The sequence below is a fragment of the Mytilus edulis genome, chromosome 14 (genome assembly GCF_963676685.1).
Source record: "Mytilus edulis chromosome 14, xbMytEdul2.2, whole genome shotgun sequence".
Taxonomy (NCBI): domain Eukaryota; kingdom Metazoa; phylum Mollusca; class Bivalvia; order Mytilida; family Mytilidae; genus Mytilus; species Mytilus edulis.
Window position 1 is genome coordinate 42,601,486 of NC_092357.1, and position 21,642 is coordinate 42,623,127.

Below are 21,642 nucleotides of genomic sequence, written 5' to 3' on the forward strand. Positions count from 1 at the left end.
AACTACTAATCTATGCTATAACTTTCTTAATTTCAAAATCAAAAAGATTTCTTACCTCTTTGTATTTTTATTGCGCTGTCTGTCTGAAATTTCACTTCTTTTTGATGTTTTCGTTTTTCCTTTTCTTCACGTTCCTTTCTAGCCTCTTCCTCTGCAATTTTCCTTTCCTCTTCCTGTCTTCTTCGCTCTTCTTCTTGTCTTTGCTTTTTCTCTCTCTCAATTCTCTGTTGCTCAACCAATAATAGTTCATCTAACCTTTTCTTTTCAGCTAAAAGATGTTTACGCTCCTTCATAGCAGCAAAACTCCTCCATTTACTTTGGATTACAACAGCAGCCTCCATTTGTCTTCTATGTTCCTTTATTTTTGGTTGAACTTTTTTCCTTGCCATAAATCCTTTAACAGCTGAAAGTAACAAAAACTAGAGGCTCTTAAGAGCCTGTGTCGCTCACCTTGGTCTATGTGCACATTTAACAAAAGACACAGATGGATTAATGACAAAATTCTGTTTGGTGATGGTAATGTGTTTGTAGATCTTTCTTTACTGAACATTCTTGCTACTTTCAATTATCTTCATCTTTAATGAACTTGGCCCATTAGTTACAGAGGAAAATATTTTGTTAAAAATTTACAAAAATTAAAATAATTTATGAAAATTGTTAAAAAAAAACTGTAAAGGGCTGTAACTCCTTGAGGGGTCAACCGACCATTTTTGTCATGTTGATTATTTGTAGGTCTTACTTTGCTGAACATTATTGTTGTTTACAGTTTATCTCTCTATCTACAATAATATTCAAGATAATAACCAAAAACAGCAAAATTCCCTTAAAATTACCAATTCAGGGTCAGCAACCCAACAACTGGTTGTCCGATTCATTTGAAAATTTCAGGTCAGATAGATCTTAACTTGATAAACAATTTTTTCCATCGTCAGATTTGCTCTAAATTCTTCGATTTCAGAGTTATAAGCCAAAATCTACATTTTACCCCCTATGTTCTATTTTTAGCCATGGCGGCCATCTTGGTTAGTTGGCCGGGTCACACCACACATTTTAAAAAATAAATCCCCTAATGATGATTGTGGCCAAGTATGGTTAAATTTGGCCCTGTAGTTTCAGAGAAGATTTTGAAAAGATTACAAAAATTTACGAAAAATTGGTAAAAAATGACTATAAAGAGCAATAACTCTTTAACGGGTCAACTGACCATTTTGGTCATGTGGACTTATTTGTAGATCTTACTTTACTGATCATTATTGCTGTTTATAGTTTATCTCTATCTATTATAATATTCAAGATATTAACCAAAAACTGCAAAATTTCCTTAAAATTGCCAATTCAGGGACAGCAACCCAACAACCGATTGTCCAATTTGTTTAAATTTGGCCCAATAGTTTCAGAGGAGAAGATTTTTGTAAAAGTTAACAACGACAGACTATGAACAATGGACGACAGACACCAAGTGAAGAGAAAAGCTCACTTAGCCTTTTAGGCCAGGTGAGCTAAAAATACTGTCTCAATGAAACATGTGAAATGTCTCAATTAAGGTGGTACCTAACACTTTAACTTAAATTAATTTGGCTCGTTTAATTTTCTTAAAATTTTGACAAAATATTTAATTTGACCCTTTGACAAAAATATAAAAATTTCAAAAAATTTGAACCAACCGTTTAATCAGAAAAATTACACTGGTTATATAGCAGTTTGACAAACACTGATTTTGATCACTGAGAAGCTTAATATTCCCTTATGAACACAACGTCATTAAAACGTTCTCCTGATTTTACAGAGTTATCTCCCTGTAGTGTTAGGTACCACCTTAATAATAATTAAAAAAAATCCTGTCAAAGATACTGCAAACCAACTTTTTTGATGGATACTTTTTTGCATTTAATCATTTCAAAATGACTAATTTTTTTATAGCTGACTATGCAGTATGGGCTTTGCTCATTGTTGAAGGCTTCATGGTGACCTATAGTTGTTAATTTTAGTGTCATTTTGGTGTCTTGGTAAGAGTTTTCTCTATGGCAATCATACCACATCTTCTTTTCTTATGCAGCCCCTGGTAATTCATTATTGCCATTTTTGACATTTGTTGATGATTTCATACAGTTGATAATATCTTGTTGAAAGATATTGCATTTAATTTTCTTCTTGCTAAAAAGGCTAAAATAAAGTGCTCATAAAAATAGTAGATTAACAGTTATACTTTTCACACTTTATTACATGCTTATCCATTAAATATCAAACATGTTAATATCATGAATATGAACCCTACTTTCTACTAAACCAATAATTAGAGTTGAATTTTTTAACAGATTTTTTTCAAGGAAGCTGTCTTTATTTAGGAAGACATGTAACCCAATCTGTCCGTACTATTTTGACTCTAAGCTGAACTATAATAGCCAACTATTGCTGCCAATTCTTGAACATATATCAGCCACCTGAAGCAATCTTTCCTTGTCTACATGTAGTCAATTTTTTTATGGCAGAATTCCCTTTTTAAATTATACCTACTTTAGTTATTTCTAGACAGATTTAACAAGAATGTGTCAATAGTACATGAATGCCCCACTCCCACTATCATTTTCTTTGTTCAGTGGACTGTGAAATTGTTAAAATTCAAAAATCTAATGTGGCATTGAAATTAGAAAGATCACATCATCGGGAACATGTGTACCAAGTTTCGAGTTGATTGGACTTCATCTTCATTAAATACTCCATAAGCCAAAAACTTTTACCTGGAGCGGGACAGACCAGAAAACATAATGTCCATAAAAAACATACTTTTTTTAACTAATTTTACCAGCCACATAATTTTGCTTTACCAAATAGTCTGTCAAACCTATAAAATTTAGTCTGAACTACTTTTTTTTCAAATGCAATAAGTATCTTTTCTTGACTTTTTTTTTAACTTCATGTGAGAACTTACATTTTTGAACTAGAATAGCAGCCTGTATTCTTCTTTTCTTTGACTGCATGTAACCTTTTCTTGCATTAACCATTCTGGCAACTACAAAATAATATTGTCTTTTACACAGATGTAAGTATTTTAATGCTTTTTGTTAAATTTTTTTTAACGTTAGATTATTTTTGTCTGTTTACTGTAAATTCAAGAAGTATTATAAGTGTGCATTTATTATTACGATTTTGTCTTTTTTGACTAAATTTGCAATTTTAATTTTTGCGATATTGTGAAAAATCCTGTTTAAATCATTTAAAACAAGAATGTGTCCATAGTACACGAATGCCCCACTCGCACTATCATTTTCTATGTTCAGTGGACCGTGAAATTGGGGTCAAAACTTTAATTTGGAATTAAAATTAGAAAGATTATATCATAGGGAACATGTGTACTAAGTTTCAAGTTGATGACACTTTAACTTCATCAAAAACTACCTTGACCAAAAACTTTAACCTGAACTTCGCACTATCATTTTCTATGTTCAGTGGACCATGAAATTGGGGTCAAAACTATAATTTGGCATTAAAATGAGAAAGATCATATCATGGGGAACAAGTGTACTAAGTTTCAAAAACTTTAACCTGAAGCGGACGGACGAACGGAGGAACAGACGGACGAACGGAGGCACAGACCAGAAAACATAATGCCCCTCTACTATCGTAGGTGGGGCATAAAAATTCAAAATATGGCTTTGAATTATTGCAATTATAACCTTGTCACATTTTTTCACAATATTAAATAAAAACATGGCAATAATTTCTAAATTTACAGTAATTTGTATGTACATGTATTACTATAAAATCTAAATTTTTAAAAGAGCTGGACATATTAATATTGAATATTATAAAACTTGTGTATCAATAAAGTTTTATTCGTATCAACTGTACATGTCCATTGACAAGACTGTTCTACTGAGTTGAATTTTATATTAATTGATTCATCATATCATTCTGCTTCTTACTCCAATACATATAAATATTCTTGAAATATCTGTCACAAAATAACATTGGTTTAATGTGTTAACTTGAATTTACATGAATTGAGTTTGTTTTTCCTACAGATCATATTGTCTTACCATATTGACATTTAATGAAATTAAATGTTATTTATGGATCATAAGCATATTGTAAAATCAAATGCTGGATTAGCAGCGCTGTCCTATCAATTGTAAGGTCATGATATCCATATCACTCCCTGGTTTACATATGCAGGTCATTATACTAGATGTAGGTCACAGAAGCCTTGTTTTATTTAGTAGGTAATCTTACTAATTGTAAGGTCATGATATCTATATAGCCCCCTGGTTTACATATGCAGGGCATTATATTAGAAGTAGGTCACAGAAGCCTTGTTTTATTTAGTAGGTAATCTTACTAATTGTAAGGTCGTGATATCTATATAACTCCCTGGTTTACATATGCAGGGCATTATATTAGAAGTAGGTCACAGAAGCCTTGTTTTATTTAGTAGGTAATCTTACTAATTGAAAGGTCATGATAACCATATCACTCCCTGGTTTACATATGCAGGGCATTATACTAGAAGTAGGTCACAGAAGCCTTGTTTTTAAATAGGTCATGATATATATAGCTTACATGACTGTATCTTGACAACTGCTTTTTCTCTCTGCCATTTTAACTTGAGGAACTTATTCTGTGCTTGCCACATTCTAACTGCAGACTGAATGATTACCACTTTCTTGTTTCTCTCCTCAAAGACTCTGGCTAGTTGTTCCATGTGGTAATACTTCAAAAATACCTGATGAAAAATACATTTAATTATTTAGATGATGTAAAAGTAATTTCTTGTTTCTATACTAAAATATCTGTGTTAAAAGATTTTTAAGACATTTTTAAGTGTCTAATTTATAAAAACAGCTGAAGTTGGTTCATTGTGCCAGTTAAGCTAAAGAAGAAAAAGATTCCTTAGTATTTATTAAAGGTCATATCTTTGTTATCGTGAAAAAAATATCATTCACAATTTTCATAGTTTCCGAGAATTTCTCGCTATGTGGCAAACAAAAAGGGGTTAACCTTTCAAAGCAGGATTTTTATTTTAATTTCCACTGTCTACCGACCTAATAAACTTCATCCACATTTTAAACTTTTACATGTTATAATACCTGTAAACAAATTTAAACTTTAAGTTACAATTCAAATGTCATTTGATAATATTACATTTCAGTGACTTGTAAACAAGTTGCCATTGAAATTCATGGAAAAATGTTTCAGATAGGATTATTTAATACAACTTTTCATTATATATGTATTCCTCAGAGACAGATTAAAGAGGGCCTTCTTTCTCTGTTACTGTGTAGACTTTATCCACTCTTATTGTTGCCACGTTTGTGCCTCAATCCCCTTTAAAATTCCTGGTTTCTCATCTGTTCCTCTTCAGAATCTAATGCATTCTGAGTAATATTTTCACAACTGTACACCAAAAGGTAGTGATTGGTTAAAAATGTCCTAAATTATGGGCATTCATCATTTTAATTTTTGTGTACGAAACAACGGTATTACCCATAGTCCTTTAGTTTCTGAAACTGCCTATTGGCAGGTATTTAAACTGCATGTGATTTTGTGGAAAGTTTTCCAATGGCCGTGTTATCTGGTTTTTTGGTGAAACTGTTCTACTCACCTTAGATTTTCCAAGAGCCCAGTTATCCATTTTCAATCTTTCTAACATTCGAAAACAACAGTCTCTTGAATACTCAACTTTTTCTTCATGACCAAATACCAACATATGATATCTATTAAAACAGAAATAATGATATATAATATCAAATCATTTGTTTGGAGTTACATTCAGATTGTTTACATCAACCATGTGACAGGGTTGTAAAGTCACAACTGTAGATTTGAAAATTTTCAGCTGGAGTTAGGGCCTCATAACTGGAGATTATTTATCGACGTATTTATTGCTGTATTCCATGTTCATTCTGATGATATTGCTACATATTTAAGATAATTAAAAAAAAAGAAAGCTATTAATCTATTCTCTCTGCATTGTTACTATGTAAAATATTTTATAACACCAAGATTTTCTATTTGTATGTTTGAGAGTTGAATTTTTGAGAAAACAAGAATGTGTCCATAGTACACGGATGCCCCACTCGCACTATAATTTTCCATGTTCAGTGGACCGTGAAATTGGGGTCAAAACTTTAATTTGGAATTAAAATTAGAAAGATCATATCATAGGGAACATGTGTACTAAGTTTCAAGTAGTTGTGACTTTAACTTCATCAAAAACTACCTTGACCAAAAACTTTAACCTGAACTTCGCACTTTCATTTTCTATGTTCAGTGGACCATGAAATTGGGGTCAAAACTATAATTTGGCATTAAAATTACAAAGATCATATCATGGGGAACATGTGTACTAAGTTTCAAGTGGATTGGACTTCAACTTCATCAAAAACTACCTTGACCAAAAACTTTAACCTGAAGTCGGACGAACGAACGAACGAACGAACGAACGAACGTACAAACGAACGGAGGCACAGACCAGAAAACATAATGCCCCTCTACTATCGTAGGTGGGGCATAAAAAACCAGAAGATTTGAATTACTTACAGGAGGGACAATGAAGGGCTTATGACTCCCGCCGGAAGAATCACATGTCTGATACAGCATTATGTTTCAGTTTCTGGGGCATCTGATACTTGTAAAAATTTTGAGAACAAGAAAAGAAATAAAAAGAATGTATCTGAAGATAAGAATGCCCTGCTGAAGCTTACTTATAATATTTGGAAACACTTTTTGATATTATCTGATGTCAATACTAGTGCAAAAAAAATGTGATTTTCGAAGTTATAAAGGAGAATAAACCTAGAATGGTAAGCAAATCATTTCCAAAATTATAACTAAGGGAGCTAAAAAAAAGCAGGACAAAATTTTTCATCCTAGCCCCCCCCCATAAAAATCAAATGGTAGCTCCATAAATCTGTAATTCTTGGTTCTTGTCATTGTGTATTAGTTTCATGAAATTTGCTTGAATACATTTTGTTTTCATTTGACTTTTAGTATCAATTCTAAATGCTAGATAAGAAGTACATCCTTAAAGCTAATATTAGCCCATTGTCAACCAATTAAATAAGTGTTAAAAGTATATATGTACTTTTAAGGGGATGCATAAAGAAGTAAAAAATATGTTTGTTCAAGAACAAAAATTTCATTTTCACATCAGAAATAAACAAAAGATTTTTAAGTTATGTGTAACACACATCTCATATTATAAGCAAGTTAAACAGTGATATATTTCACACCACTTCATTTTTTTTTCTATATTTCACACAAAAAATTAAAATATTTTTTACTGTAAAAGTGAAACCATTTTTTTTTTTTATTTCACAAGTTCACATTTATTACTGTGATTTATTTTTTACTTAATGACACAACTGCGAGTTAAAGTTATTGTGATTTCAAGAATACTGCAAACAATGCTTTTAAAATGAAAATATTTATTTTATATATTTTTGCCAAATTAATCTAGTTACAATATGATTTTTTGTAAACAAAAAAAAAAGGCAAAATAAAAAAGATATTATCTCACAAGTGAAACAAATAAATATACCTTTTTATTTTGATCGTAATACCATACAATCCTTTTTTTTTTACTCACCTCCTAATAAATTCTGCAAAAGGTATTCTATGAGAGTATCCCTCCCTGCGAATTCTTGTAGTTTCTAGTACACCTGTATATCTAAGTTGGACTGTAACTTTTTCATTATCAAACTGATCAGGCAAGTTGTCTGCATTAGGTCTGATGCATCTATAAAATTGATTGATTGATGTATGATTTATGCTGCATCAGTGCTAAACAAGGAATTATTTGAATCTGGAAAAATTTTGAATTCTAGAAATTTGATTAGAAACGTATGATGGAAACTAACCCTACTAAATACGGTTAGCCATGCGCATGTGGCTAACGTTAATTTAGTTGGGTTAGTTTTCATCATACATTTTTCATTAATTTTCTAGAATTCAAAATTTTTCCTTGTTTGCTAATAGGTTATATAGTAGAGACTGAGCTATTTCAAATAGTTTAACAAAATCAGCTTAAAGGAAAAATGACTAAATCTGTTCTGTGTGCATGGTTAGACACAGATGGGCAGCACATCCCTATGAAACGCAGTAAACTTCAAAGTATACAAAAATAAATGAGGAATGTGTCCATAAAACTCAAAAACCCTAAAAGTGACACTATCCATATTTGTACTTGAACTGAGTCTTGTGGTAATAAGCACTGTGTATGATTTTCAAAATTATTGGTTAAGGCAAACTTAAGTAAGAGAACGGAAACAAAAAAATCAACAATTTTTCCATTTATAAAGGATATATCTATAGAACAGTAAAAGTGATGCAACCATAATTCAAACTGGACCTATGTTTAGTGGTAATACACATTGTGTATAAGTTTCCTAACAATCGGTTGAGGCAAACCAAAGTTAGAGAACAGAAACCAATTTTGGGCCATACAGATGGACACAGGTAAAACTTAATGCCCCCTCCACTATTTTGAGGGGCATTAAAATAAATGGCATTTTCTTTCAACATAAAAGGTGTTACTGTAGAAGCAAGAAGTTGAAGTTGTCTAAAAATCCAATTACAGTCAAATCTGCTTAAGAGACCACCTGTATTTTTATTAAAAGCAAAAAACTGTGTTATAAGACCATTAATATAAGATCCCTTTATAGTTCATTTCATAGAGATTAAACTGGAATTAAAAGACCACCTGTCTTAAGAGATCACTTTTTTGCTCTCCCTTATGTGGTCTTTTAAAACAGGTTTCACTGTATACTGAATTTACAGTGTTACCTCACAAAATGAGGAGTTCCAGCCACCATCTTTGACATCAAGTCCATCAAAGAATATCGAAAGTATGTGGCCACTGTCTGTTGTATTCTTGTCATGCTGGTCGATGCTGAACCCTGAAATATAGAATCATTTATTTTCCATGTTAGTTTTATCATGTTGCTGGTTGCTGTTTCCAGACTTAGGGGTCACTTATCATATAAATTAATCCTCGTGACATCATTTCACAACCTTTTTATCCCTCATTTACTAGTTTGGACTTTTCTTATAATACATTGTATCTAAATTAAGAGATGAAATTTTACAATACTCTTATTTTTCTAGGATAGCTACCTACAACTGACAAATATCATGTTTGTTATCTATAGAGTTAGAATGGCAAGATAAGATAACAAACAGAAAAAAATCTAAAATTTTGTTCTTTAAAAATTGTTTTCATATATTTTACATGATTTAGTATAATTAAAAATTAACTTAGACCTATTTATAGAACTCAAAACATGAGTATCATTTGCTTACTGTCAAAAATAAAACTAGAGGCTCTAAAGAGCCTGTGTCGCTCACCTTGGTCTATGTGCATATTAAACAAAGGACACAAATGGATTCATGACAAAATTGTATTTTGGTGATGGTGATGTGTTTGAAGTTCTTACTTTACTGAACGATTTTGCTTCTTACAATTATATCTATAATGAACTTTGCCCATTAGTAACAGAGAACTATATTTGGTAAAAATTTACATATATTTACCAAATTAATGAAAATTGTTAAAAATTGACTATAAAGGGCAATAACTCCTTAAGGGGTCAATTGACCATTTAGGTCATGTTGACTTATTTGTAGATCTTACTTTGCTGAACATTATTGCTGTTTACAGTTTATCGTTATCTATAATAGTATTCAAGACAACCAAAAACGGCAAAATTTCTTTAAAAATTACCAATTGGAGGGCAGCAACCCAACAACCAGTTGTCCAATTCATCTGAAAAATTCAGGGCAGATATATATTGACTAGATTAACAATTTAACTTCTTGTCAGATTTGCTCTAGATGCTTTGAATTCATAGTTATAAGCCAAAAACTGCATTTTACCCCTATGTTCTATTTTTAGCCGTGGCGGCCATCTTGGTTGAATGGCCAGGTCATCGGACACATTTTTCAAACTAGATACCCCAAAGATGATTGTGGCCTAGTAGTTTCAGTGGAGATTTTGTAAAAGATTACTTAGATTTATGAAAAATGGTTAAAGATTGACTATAAAGGGCAATAACTCCTAAAGGGGTCAACTGACCATTTTGGTCATGTTGACTTATTTGTAGATCTTACTTTGCTGAACATTAATGCTGTTTACAATTTATCTCTATCTATAATAATATTCAAGATAATAACCAAAAACAGCAAAATTTCCTCAAAATTACCAATTCAGGGGCAGCAACCCAACAACCGATTGACCGATTCATCTGAAAATTTCAGGGCAGATAGATCTTGACCTGATAAACATTTTTATCCCATGTCAGATTTCCTCAAAATGCTTTGGTTTTTGAGTTATAAGCCAAAAACTGCATTTTACCCCTATGTTCTATTTTTAGCGGTGGCGGCCATCTTGGTTGGTTGACCAGGTCACGCCACACCTTTTTTAAACTAGATACCCCAAAGATGATTGTGGCCAAGTTTGGATTAATTTGGCCCAGTAGTTTCAGAGGAGAAGATTTTTGTAAAAGATTACTAAGATTTACGAAAAATGGTTAAAAATTGACTATAAAGGGCAATAACTCCTAAAGGGGTCAACTGACCATTTCGGTCATGTAGACTTATTTGTTAATCTTACTTTGCTTAACATTATTGCTGTTTACAGTTTATCTCTATCTATAATAATGTTCAAGATAATAACCAAGAACAGCAAAATTTCCTTAAAATTACCAATTCAGGGGCAGCAACCCAACATCAGGTTGTCCGGTTCATCTGAAAATTTCAGGGCAGATAGATCTTGACCCTATAAACAATTTTACCCCCATGTCAGATTTGCTCTAAATGCTTTAGTTTTTGAGTTATAAGCCAAAAACTGCATTTTACCCCTATGTTCTATTTTTAGCCGTGGTGGCCATCTTGGTTAGTTGGCCGGGTCACCGGACACATTTTTTAAACTAGATACCCCAATGATGATTGTGGCCAAGTTTGGTTTAATTTGGCCCAGTAGTTTCAGAGGAGAAGATTTTTCTAAAAGATAACTAAGATTTACGAAAAATGGTTAAAAATTGACTATAAAGGGCAATAACTCCTAAAGGGGTCAACTGACCATTTGGGTCAGGTTGACTTATTTGTAAATCTTACTTTGCTGAACATTATTGCTGTTTACAGTTTATCTCTATCTATAATAATATTCAAGATAATAACCAAAAACAGTAAAATTTCCTTAAAATTACCAATTCAGGGGCAGCAACCCAACAACGGGTTGTCCGATTCATCTGAAAATTTCAGGGCAGATAGATCTTGACCTGATGAACAATTTTACCCCATGTCAGATTTGCTCTAAATGCTTTGGTTTTTGAGTTATAAGCCAAAAACTGCATTTTACCCCTATGTTCTATTTTTAGCCGTGGCGGCCATCTTGGTTGGTTGACCGGGTCACCAGACACATTTTTTAAACTAGATACCCCAATGATGATTGTGGCCAAGTTTGGTTAAATTTGGCCCCGTAGTTTCAGAGGAGAAGATTTTTGTAAAAGTTAACGACGCCAGACGACGGACGACAGACGACGGACGACGGACGCCGGACGCCAAGTGCTGAGAAAAGCTCACTTGGCCCTTTGGGCCAGGTGAGCTAATAAAATATAAAGACTGAAAAAAGTTTAAGTAAGATATATATATATATAAGTATTGAAATAATATAGTAATGAATATAGCTTTAAAAATATACATGGATATAATTTGAATATACAAATATATCTCTGAATAATAAATAATGTTGGTGATTCCTAAATGCAGCTTATTACTGTCACAGCTAGAATAGAAACTAAACAAAAGACACACTATAATAATCTATCAAATAATATGATGACAATGAAAGTTATTATTGCAAAGGGATTGAAACCTTTCCCAAGATTCAGTTGGAGTTAACCTGACCATTTAAATTTTTGCAAAGTCTACTGTCCCAATGAATAAATAACAATAGCTATTAATTCTGGGTCAACACTTGTAAATAGGTGAACCGTGTATTCTGGGTCAACACTTTAATTTGGCATGTATATTTAAGTCTACTTCATTATGAACATGTGTACTATTGTTTCAAATTGAAGACACCACAAATTATCTAACATTAAATAAAAAATTTAACATATTCCATTTCAAAATCCAATGAACCATGAAAACTGGGTAAAAATCCTAATTTGTCAATGTGTACTAAGTTTCAAGTTAATTGACTGATGTTTTAATGCCACTTTCAACACTATTTTGCAATTTTTCGGGAAGTCAGTATATATTGGTGGCGGAAGCCGGAGTGCCAAGAGCCGCGGAGGACATTTGAGCGCATTGATAGGACATTTGAGCGAAAAAAATAGGACGTTTGAGCACCAAAGTAGAACCCATTTGAGCGCCAGAATTTTAACCCATTTTAGCGAAAATTAAAATTGTCAAGCCCATTCCATCATAAATTAAACTTTTTTTTCCTTTATTCGTTTCAACAACTTGTATTTCCATGATGAAAATATAAACAACTAAACATTAAACCAATATAAATTACTGTTCATGGTTTATATAAGTAAGGTGAGCATTATTCAAGCAGGTAAATTTTCGCTTAAATGGGCTATCGAAAATACAGGTGAGCAGATTAATCCGGCGCTTAAATGGGCTCTAATGTTGGCGCTCAAATGTCCCCTAGTACGTTTTAATTTTTTCACTCAAATGTCCTACGCCCGCCAAGAGAGAACCAAAGACCTGCCGTCAGAAAACTAACAATCTTAGTCAATAAAGTTTGAAGGCTATTGCACCTGCCAAATGTGGGATTTCCAACTTACAATCTCAGTGTTGAGTGGCTAGTGATCCAATAATTTGATTTCTTAGACCACTCTGCCACTGAGGCCTTCAGTTTTATATTGATGGCCACAAACTATCTTAAACAAAAACTTTAACCTGAAGCAGGACAAAAGACCATCCGTCTGATACTTGACCAGATAGCAGAATTTTCCATATAAAATGTATTTTTTTTTTATATTCTTACAAGCAGTGACATGTAAATTGATTGAAATGTGTGGGTTTTTTTTAAAAGCTTACAGAAAAAAAAATAGTTAGTCGCTGATAATAAAACAATAATATTTTATTAACTATGTGTTCAAATTTGATATTAGTAAAACAAATCAAAAAAGCACTCAAGCACACATATTAAGGAATAAAACTCTGAATTCTAAATAGGATAAACCAATGAAAAATTAGTAAGTACTTCCTATTAACCAAATACACAAAAAGCAACAATGTGAATATTTAAAGACAGGGCCAATGAGGGGTGAATTTTAACGACTTTTTAATTTGATAAATTCAGAAAATTAAATAAACTAAAAATAAGTGTTAACATTTTTAACAGTAAAACAATTTAAATTTAAAAATTTGTGCATAAAATAACATATTAGAAAAATTTTGTGAAGTTATTTTGAAACAACATTAATTAAATATAAAATTACAATTTAACGACCCTGTGCAGACCCTATAAAAATATAATTACGATGATGACATGATGTCTAATTGATGATTCTGATGATGCATACAGTCTATAAATAGATTTCTAAAAACAGATACAAATGTCTATAAATAGATATAAGCTATCTATAGATAGTTACTTACAAGGGCACTGTATATCTGTAGGGAGGCAAGATAAATTCAAATTTTAAACAATTCTTACAACAATCCTGTTGACACGGCAACTACAACAATTCTGTATATAAAACTGCAACTGAGACGTATCCACTAAGTCTGGACTGTTTTAATAAAGTCCCTACTGACAGAACCAAATTTATTCGTTCAGTGTATATGTTCATCTGTGTTATATGTCTTTTGATTGAGTTTAGTCATTTTGTTTGAATGGTTTTACACTAGTCATTTTTGGGGCAGTTTTCTATTTATATAATGCGCATGGCTTTTTAAGCAACTATACAAGTGGTTTAGCTAACTAAAAAAAACAGGTTTAATCCACCATTTTCTACATAAGAAAATGCCTATACCAAAACAGGAATATGACAGTTGTTATCCATATTGATGTGTTTGAGCTTTAGATTTTGTGATTTGTAAAGGGACTTTCCATTATGAACTTTCCTCAGAGTTCTGTTTCCTTGTTATTTGACTTTTTACTCTACTGATTTTCATAATAGAGACAAACAATACCATTTTCTTATCTAATGAAATAACACAACATAAAACATTTGTCAGAATTCGATGAATAAGTGTTTCGATGTTTTAGTTGCTTCATGTTGTTTGTTTGCTGTCTTATTGACATTTTCTTTAAAATCACACCTTTTTTGTTTATAGAAAACTTGTTTAATAGGAGTAAATTTCTTCTGTTGATTGGAAGTCCTTTACAGAAAGAAATTCTGCAGTGATATTTACCAAAAAGATTCTCATACAAGTTGTTTCTCCAAATGAATTCATTATTGATTTTATTCTGACATTTGAATGTTGACTAAATTAATTTTAAAACAAAAAGGAAAATAAAAATGAATGTAATAAGAAAACAGTGTGAAATAGATTCTACAGTTAATTCCATCAAAAATCTTCATTTGAAGAGACATAATCCTATATTTGCGGTTTGAAATAATATATTATTCATTGACAATTAATAACCATTATAACTGAAACTGATTTTGTGTTAACCTCTTTTCTTGCAAATTTTCATTTCAATTTAAATTTTAACAAGAAAGCTAGTTATTGTTACAGTAAATATTGATTTAGCTGAGAAAAAACTCAAATCAAATAACTTTACCTTAAAATTCGAGTTTTAATAGATATCATTTTTATCTAAAAAGCTGTTGATAAAATTTAAATTAAACTGATCACATGCAAGATATTGGTAAACACATGTAATGGTCTCTGCCAGACTCTGGTGCAAAATGAAACAAAAAATATTGGATAAAAATAATCTTCTACTTCTTTAAAAGCTGCTGCATATTTGAAAGCAAAGAATAGCGCTAATTTCTGGAATATTAAAAAATGTCTTATGCTTTAATTTTTACATAGAAATACTCATTGCTTAGACATGGGCATTGTTGTGGATATTCAAATGAACTGTGAGATGTAACAGTAATAGGAACATTAAGGAGGTAGACCTAGGTTAAGGGAAATAACTCTTAAAATCATCAGTACTTTTGTGTCAACCATTTTCAAAAACATATTCTAAGCTTCTAGGTTACATAGATTATTTTTAATCTGTTTCAGGTAAATGCTTAAAAAACATTGATGAACTTGACTTTTACAAACGCTTAACTGATTTATCGAGTTATAGAGTTATCTCCCTGAACCAAGGTCTACCCCCTTAAAAGGCTAAAACTGGGAGACAGAATTTGTATGAAATATGAATTTGACTAAAGTTCATTAATTCACCTTTATTCAAATACTAGAAATGATGTTTGGAGGATATATATGCATAGTAAGGTGAAAGCTGAGGGCATCCATTGTATTCTTTTCAACATATATACTGAAGTGAAGATAAATTGAAATAATAAACTAGAGGCTCTAAAGAGCCTGTGTCGCTCACCTTGGTCTATGTGCATATTAAACAAAGGACACAAATGGATTCATGACAAAATTGTATTTTGGTGATGGTGATGTGTTTGAAGTTCTTACTTTACTGAACGATTTTGCTTCTTACAATTATATCTATAATGAACTTTGCCCATTAGTAACAGAGAACTATATTTGGTAAAAATTTACATAAATTTACCAAATTAATGAAAATTGTTAAAAATTGACTATAAAGGGCAATAACTCCTTAAGGGGTCAATTGACCATTTAGGTCATGTTGACTTATTTGTAGATCTTACTTTGCTGAACATTATTGCTGTTTACAGTTTATCGCTATCTATAATAGTATTCAAGATAACCAAAAACGGCAAAATTTCTTTAAAAATTACCAATTGGAGGGCAGCAACCCAACAACCAGTTGTCCAATTCATCTGAAAATTTCAGGGCAGATAGATATTGACTTGATTAACAATTTAACTTCTTGTCAGATTTGCTCTAGATGCTTTGGTTTCATAGTTATAAGCCAAAAACTGCATTTTACCCCTATGTTCTATTTTTAGCCGTGGCGGCCATCTTGGTTGAATGGCCAGGTCATCGGACACATTTTTCAAACTAGATACCCCAAAGATGATTGTGGCCTAGTAGTTTCAGTGGAGATTTTGTAAAAGATTACTTAGATTTATGAAAAATGGTTAAAGATTGACTATAAAGGGCAATAACTCCTAAAGGGGTCAACTGACCATTTTGGTCATGTTGACTTATTTGTAGATCTTACTTTGCTGAACATTATTGCTGTTTACAGTTTATCTCTATCTATAATAATATTCAAGATAATAACCAAAAACAGCAAAATTTCCTCAAAATTACCAATTCAGGGGCAGCAACCCAACAACCGATTGACCGATTCATCTGAAAATTTCAGGGCAGATAGATCTTGACCTGATAAACATTTTTATCCCATGTCAGATTTCCTCAAAATGCTTTGGTTTTTGAGTTACAAGCCAAAAACTGCATTTTACCCCTATGTTCTATTTTTAGCGGTGGCGGCCATCTTGGTTGGTTGACCAGGTCACGCCACACATTTTTTAAACTAGATACCCCAAAGATGATTGTGGCCAAGTTTGGATTAATTTGGCCCAGTAGTTTCAGAGGAGAAGATTTTTGTAAAAGATTACTTTAATTTACGAAAAATGGTTAAAAATTGACTATAAAGGGCAATAACTCCTAAACGGGTCAACTGACCATTTTGGTCATGTTGACTTATTTGTAGATCTTACTTTGTTGAACATTATTGCTGTTTACAGTTTATCTCTATCTATAATAATATTCAAGATAATAACCAAAAACAGCAAAATTTCCTCAAAATTACCAATTCAGGGGCAGCAACCCAACAACCGATTGACCGATTCATCTGAAAATTTCAGGGCAGACAGATCTTGACCTGATAAACATTTTTACCCTTTGTCAGATTTCCTCAAAATGCTTTGGTTTTTGAGTTATAAGCCAAAAACTGCATTTTACCCCTTTGTTCTATTTTTAGCCGTGGCGGCCATCTTGGTTGGTTGACCAGGTCACGCCACACATTTTTTAAACTAGATACCCCAAAGATGATTGTGGCCAAGTTTGGATTAATTTGGCCCAGTAGTTTCAGAGGAGAAGATTTTTGTAAAAGATTACTTTAATTAACGAAAAATGGTTAAAAATTGACTATAAAGGGCAATAACTCCTAAACGGGTCAACTGACCATTTTGGTCATGTTGACTTATTTGTAGATCTTACTTTGCTGAACATTATTGCTGTTTACAATTTATCTCTATCTATAATAATATTCAAGATAATAACCAAAAACAGCAAAATTTCCTCAAAATTACCAATTCAGGGGCAGCAACCCAACAACCGATTGACCGATTCATCTGAAAATTTCAGGGCAGACAGATCTTGACCTGATAAACATTTTTACCCTTTGTCAGATTTCCTCAAAATGCTTTGGTTTTTGAGTTATAAGCCAAAAACTGCATTTTACCCCTTTGTTCTATTTTTAGCCGTGGCGGCCATCTTGGTTGGTTGACCAGGTCACGCCACACATTTTTTAAACTAGATACCCCAAAGATGATTGTGGCCAAGTTTGGATTAATTTGGCCCAGTAGTTTCAGAGGAGAAGATTTTTGTAAAAGATTACTTTAATTAACGAAAAATGGTTAAAAATTGACTATAAAGGGCAATAACTCCTAAACGGGTCAACTGACCATTTTGGTCATGTTGACTTATTTGTAGATCTTACTTTGCTGAACATTATTGCTGTTTACAATTTATCTCTATCTATAATAATATTCAAGATAATAACCAAAAACAGCAAAATTTCCTCAAAATTACCAATTCAGGGGCAGCAACCCAACAACCGATTGACCGATTCATCTGAAAATTTCAGGGCAGATAGATCTTGACCTGATAAACATTTTTACCCTTTGTCAGATTTGCTCTAAATGCTTTGGTTTTTGAGTTATAAGCCAAAAACTGCATTTTACCCCTATGTTCTATTTTTAGCCGTGGCGGCCATCTTGGTTGGTTGACCGGGTCATGCCACACATTTTTTAAACTAGATACCCCAATGATGATTGTGGCCAAGTTTGGTTTGATTTGGCCCAGTAGTTTCAGAGGAGAAGATTTTTGTAAAAGTTAACGACGACGGACGACGACGGACGACGGACGACGACGACGACGACGGACGCCGGACGCCAAGTGATGAGAAAAGCTCACTTGGCCCTTCGGGCCAGGTGAGCTAAAAAATATAAAAATTCTAACATCACACACCTTTTTCATAAGTGTAATTTCAACTAAAATTTCTAAGTTAAATCAAAAACAAATTTTACCCTCGTCACAATATCATTACCACCATCTCATATAAAAATATCAACCTTTGTTCTAATTACCACTCTCTATTGAAAATTATTTGATGACGCAAACCAAATTGAAAATGTATTTATGAGGGTCTGGATGGGGGGGTCTGTTATTCTGTAAACATTTAATTTTCACCCCTTTTTCTCTAATCTTTAAAAAATTAACCCCTTTTTCTCTAATCTTCAAAAAATTAATCCCTTTTTTTTCTAATCTTCATTTTTAATGCCCGTTATTCTCTAATCTTCATTTTTTAAGGGCATTATTCTTTAATCATTTAACCCCATCCAAACCCTCATTTATACCTCGCTAATATACAATAATCAAGAACTAAGCCTATTAATTACAACAAAAAATCGTTCATCGGTTAATGAATTTTATTAGATGTCGTCAATTCAGTATAGATCATTATAGCAAATGTAAGAAATTAGTTAGCTGTTGAAATATAAATTGCTGGGGTGGCTTAGTATTCTTCAGTTGTCTCATTGGCAATCATACCACATCTTCTTTTTTTTATATTCCAGTCACTTTTCTATAGATATTGTTAGTAGCCCACATAAATGGCTTATTTTTCTAAATCAATAAGTGATCCTTGACTCTTAAAGTCTGACTACTAAATACCAATGCTTAGTAGAAAATAAAAAATAGCAATTTAAAGTCCTCAGTTTGACAAAACTGATGGTCATACACATAACCTTTGCCCTCTTAGTTCACCTGCTACCATGAGACCAGATCTTTTGCCATGTTTTAAATTGAAAAATAAAATAAACCAATGAAAGAAAATAGGAAAGCATAATTAAACATTTTAAAATAACTACTGATCTACTTCCTGGTAAGTAGTTAAATATTTCATAATTTTCAAGAAATGAGTTTAAAAACTTCCAAATAACCATTTTTTGATTTTCAACTAATAACCAAAGAACCTAATTCATAGATAGAGTGTAAAGGTAAATCAAAGTTGAATTAGGGAGCTACCATTTGATTTTTATGGGGGGACTAGGATGAAAAATTTTGTCCTGCATTTTTTTTTAGCCGAAATCTCTGTCCTGCCTTTTTATTTTTCACTCTGTTCGGTCCTGCCTTTTTTTTTTTAGTTTATCCTGACTTTTTTTTACCTTAATTGTTGTCCTGGCTTTTTTTTTTTGCAAGTGTCTCATCCTGCCTTTTTTTTTACTCAAAACTCCTGTCCTGCCTATTTTTTTCAAATTTCATCCTAGCCCCCCCATAAAAATCAAATGGTAGCTCCCTTACAGCTGAACAGAAGTAAACAGAAAAAAAAAATCCATTTCCTCGACTAAACTGTTAGTAAATAGATTACATATAGGTTATAAAGCCAACAAGTTTGGATGTGGGCAAAGAATTGGGTGATGTGCAAAATCATATATCTGAATAAAAAATGGCGTGCCCCGCAAACTTACACTGTACAAATACTTGGATGATGATGATCCATGATACTTCAATAAGAAAATAATGCAATGATAATCTTATTAATAGATTCGATATATATTACTGAATACATTTCATCTCATCTCTTTCTGAATAATGAAATGTGAGGCTATCAAATTAACTGTAAATCATTAGTCATTTTATACTGACATTTGATCCATATCTAATACCATACCATGTAAATATGTCTATTTATATTTTTTCCTTTTTGCCCTACTTTGAAAATAACCAAAACAACAAGAGATAAGTTTACAAACAACAAAAAATGTGCTTTATAACCATGTTAATTTCACAACTATAAATCCCCAAGATCCAAAATTATAGCTATATCATTTTAAATACAATCCTGATTCAGCAAACTTTATTTAAATATTTTGGCCACAAAGTTATTAGACTGCAATGAAATGACCTTCATGTTTAAAATTACACATATATATATGTAAGTATGACCTTGAGAGACACACATCACCATGGTAACTCACCTTGCTTCCACCCATGCCGCCATACCCTGTTGACTGTTTGGATGAGTAACTTTGGACATTGATTGAAGACATGGAACCAAAAGGGGAACTTAGTGCACTGGTTGCTGGGGTTGGGCCTCTTGATCCACTTGCAAGATTGCCTTAAAGACAAAAAGAAAAGAATATGCTATGATTAAAAATTTGCTTATGAAAGTATATATAATTAAAATAAATAATGAGTTCACAGTACATTAATTCTTTGAAAATGCTTTGCTGATCCAAGGAAAGATAATCAGCACTGTTATTACTTAATTTTATGACCCTCTTATGACACTATTTTCATAGTGATGGTCTCATGTAGATATTTCTTTAAGTGATTATATTTGGATTCAAATAGGGTAAACTATGCTTGTAGAATCTATTGTCACCAACTTAAAACAATAAATCAAATTCATAAATTAAACTGTGATAACTAGAAATTACCCTGTTCACTCTGATTCAATCTAAATTTGTTTTTAAAATATCTCCAAAGCCACCCTCAAACACAAGTGCTACCCATTTCAATTAAACAATATGTTTGTCAGATTTAATAGTTTAAAATACATATATAGTGCTACTTCAATCCAGTGGTGTGTCACTATGAATTTTATCCAATGCTTTCATAAATGGGCACTAACTTCAATAAGTGTACTTTAACTGAATCATGTGGTATACTGTGGCTTCATTATTATTGGTGGATTTTGTCGGTATAGGTGAACCACAAAAATAAATGTTCAACGCATGACAAATTTTCTAAAGGCTTGTTTAAAGACTTTGGTAAAACAACAAAGTTAAATTTCAATGAACCTGCATGTTTTCCTTAATCCATGAAAATTGGTGCCAACGAAAATAAATGAATCAACAGTGAGTAATTTCGTGTGCAATTGTCTCCCATGTGAACCAAATTTCAATGTATAACATTACTACCTAAAATACCATTAGATTTCCTTCGCACAACATTAGTTCTCACTAGTTTACTTAAATGGCCTGTAAAACATTTAAAGAGATAATGAAATTTTTCTTTGAACCATTAAAAAAAGAGAGCTGTTTTTAAAATATGTTCCAAACTGAAAAAAATCACAGTATCAGAAATTCATGAGGTTCTGAGAACATTCTTTATATAATCTGAACAAGTCAGGAACCATAAGAACATTTCTGTTGCACAACATAGAACTTTGATAATGGATAAAATGGATGGAGAGTTGTCTCATTGGCACCCATACCACATCTTCTCATTTCCAAGTAACCAAATTATAAGACTGAAAAGATAGCTAAAAAAAGCCATTTTGATCATTTTCTT

At 32.1% G+C, this 21,642-nt stretch overlaps 2 protein-coding genes across 3 annotated transcripts in view; one reads left to right on the forward strand and one right to left on the reverse strand.

Annotated features, from left to right (window-relative positions):
* Positions 1-15,245, forward strand: part of LOC139502590 (protein Wnt-6-like) — a 466,832-nt gene extending 451,587 nt beyond the window's left edge. The window contains exon 6 of the mRNA XM_071292123.1: positions 15,078-15,245. The gene's annotated coding sequence lies outside the window, so the exon portion shown is untranslated. The remainder of the gene's footprint in view (positions 1-15,077) is intronic.
* Positions 1-21,642, reverse strand: part of LOC139502584 (myosin-IIIb-like) — a 104,156-nt gene that overhangs the window by 21,433 nt on the left and 61,081 nt on the right. The window contains exons 22-29 of one of the 2 annotated variants that reach the window (XM_071292088.1): positions 20,325-20,464; positions 19,815-19,850; positions 8,782-8,894; positions 7,586-7,735; positions 5,600-5,711; positions 4,558-4,720; positions 2,930-3,010; positions 56-403 (exon numbers count right to left, since the gene is read on the reverse strand). In XM_071292088.1, the coding sequence (XP_071148189.1) occupies positions 56-403; positions 2,930-3,010; positions 4,558-4,720; positions 5,600-5,711; positions 7,586-7,735; positions 8,782-8,894; positions 19,815-19,850; positions 20,325-20,464 (1,143 nt within the window). The remainder of the gene's footprint in view (positions 1-55; positions 404-2,929; positions 3,011-4,557; positions 4,721-5,599; positions 5,712-7,585; positions 7,736-8,781; positions 8,895-19,814; positions 19,851-20,324; positions 20,465-21,642) is intronic. The other variant, XM_071292090.1, reaches the window with a different exon arrangement.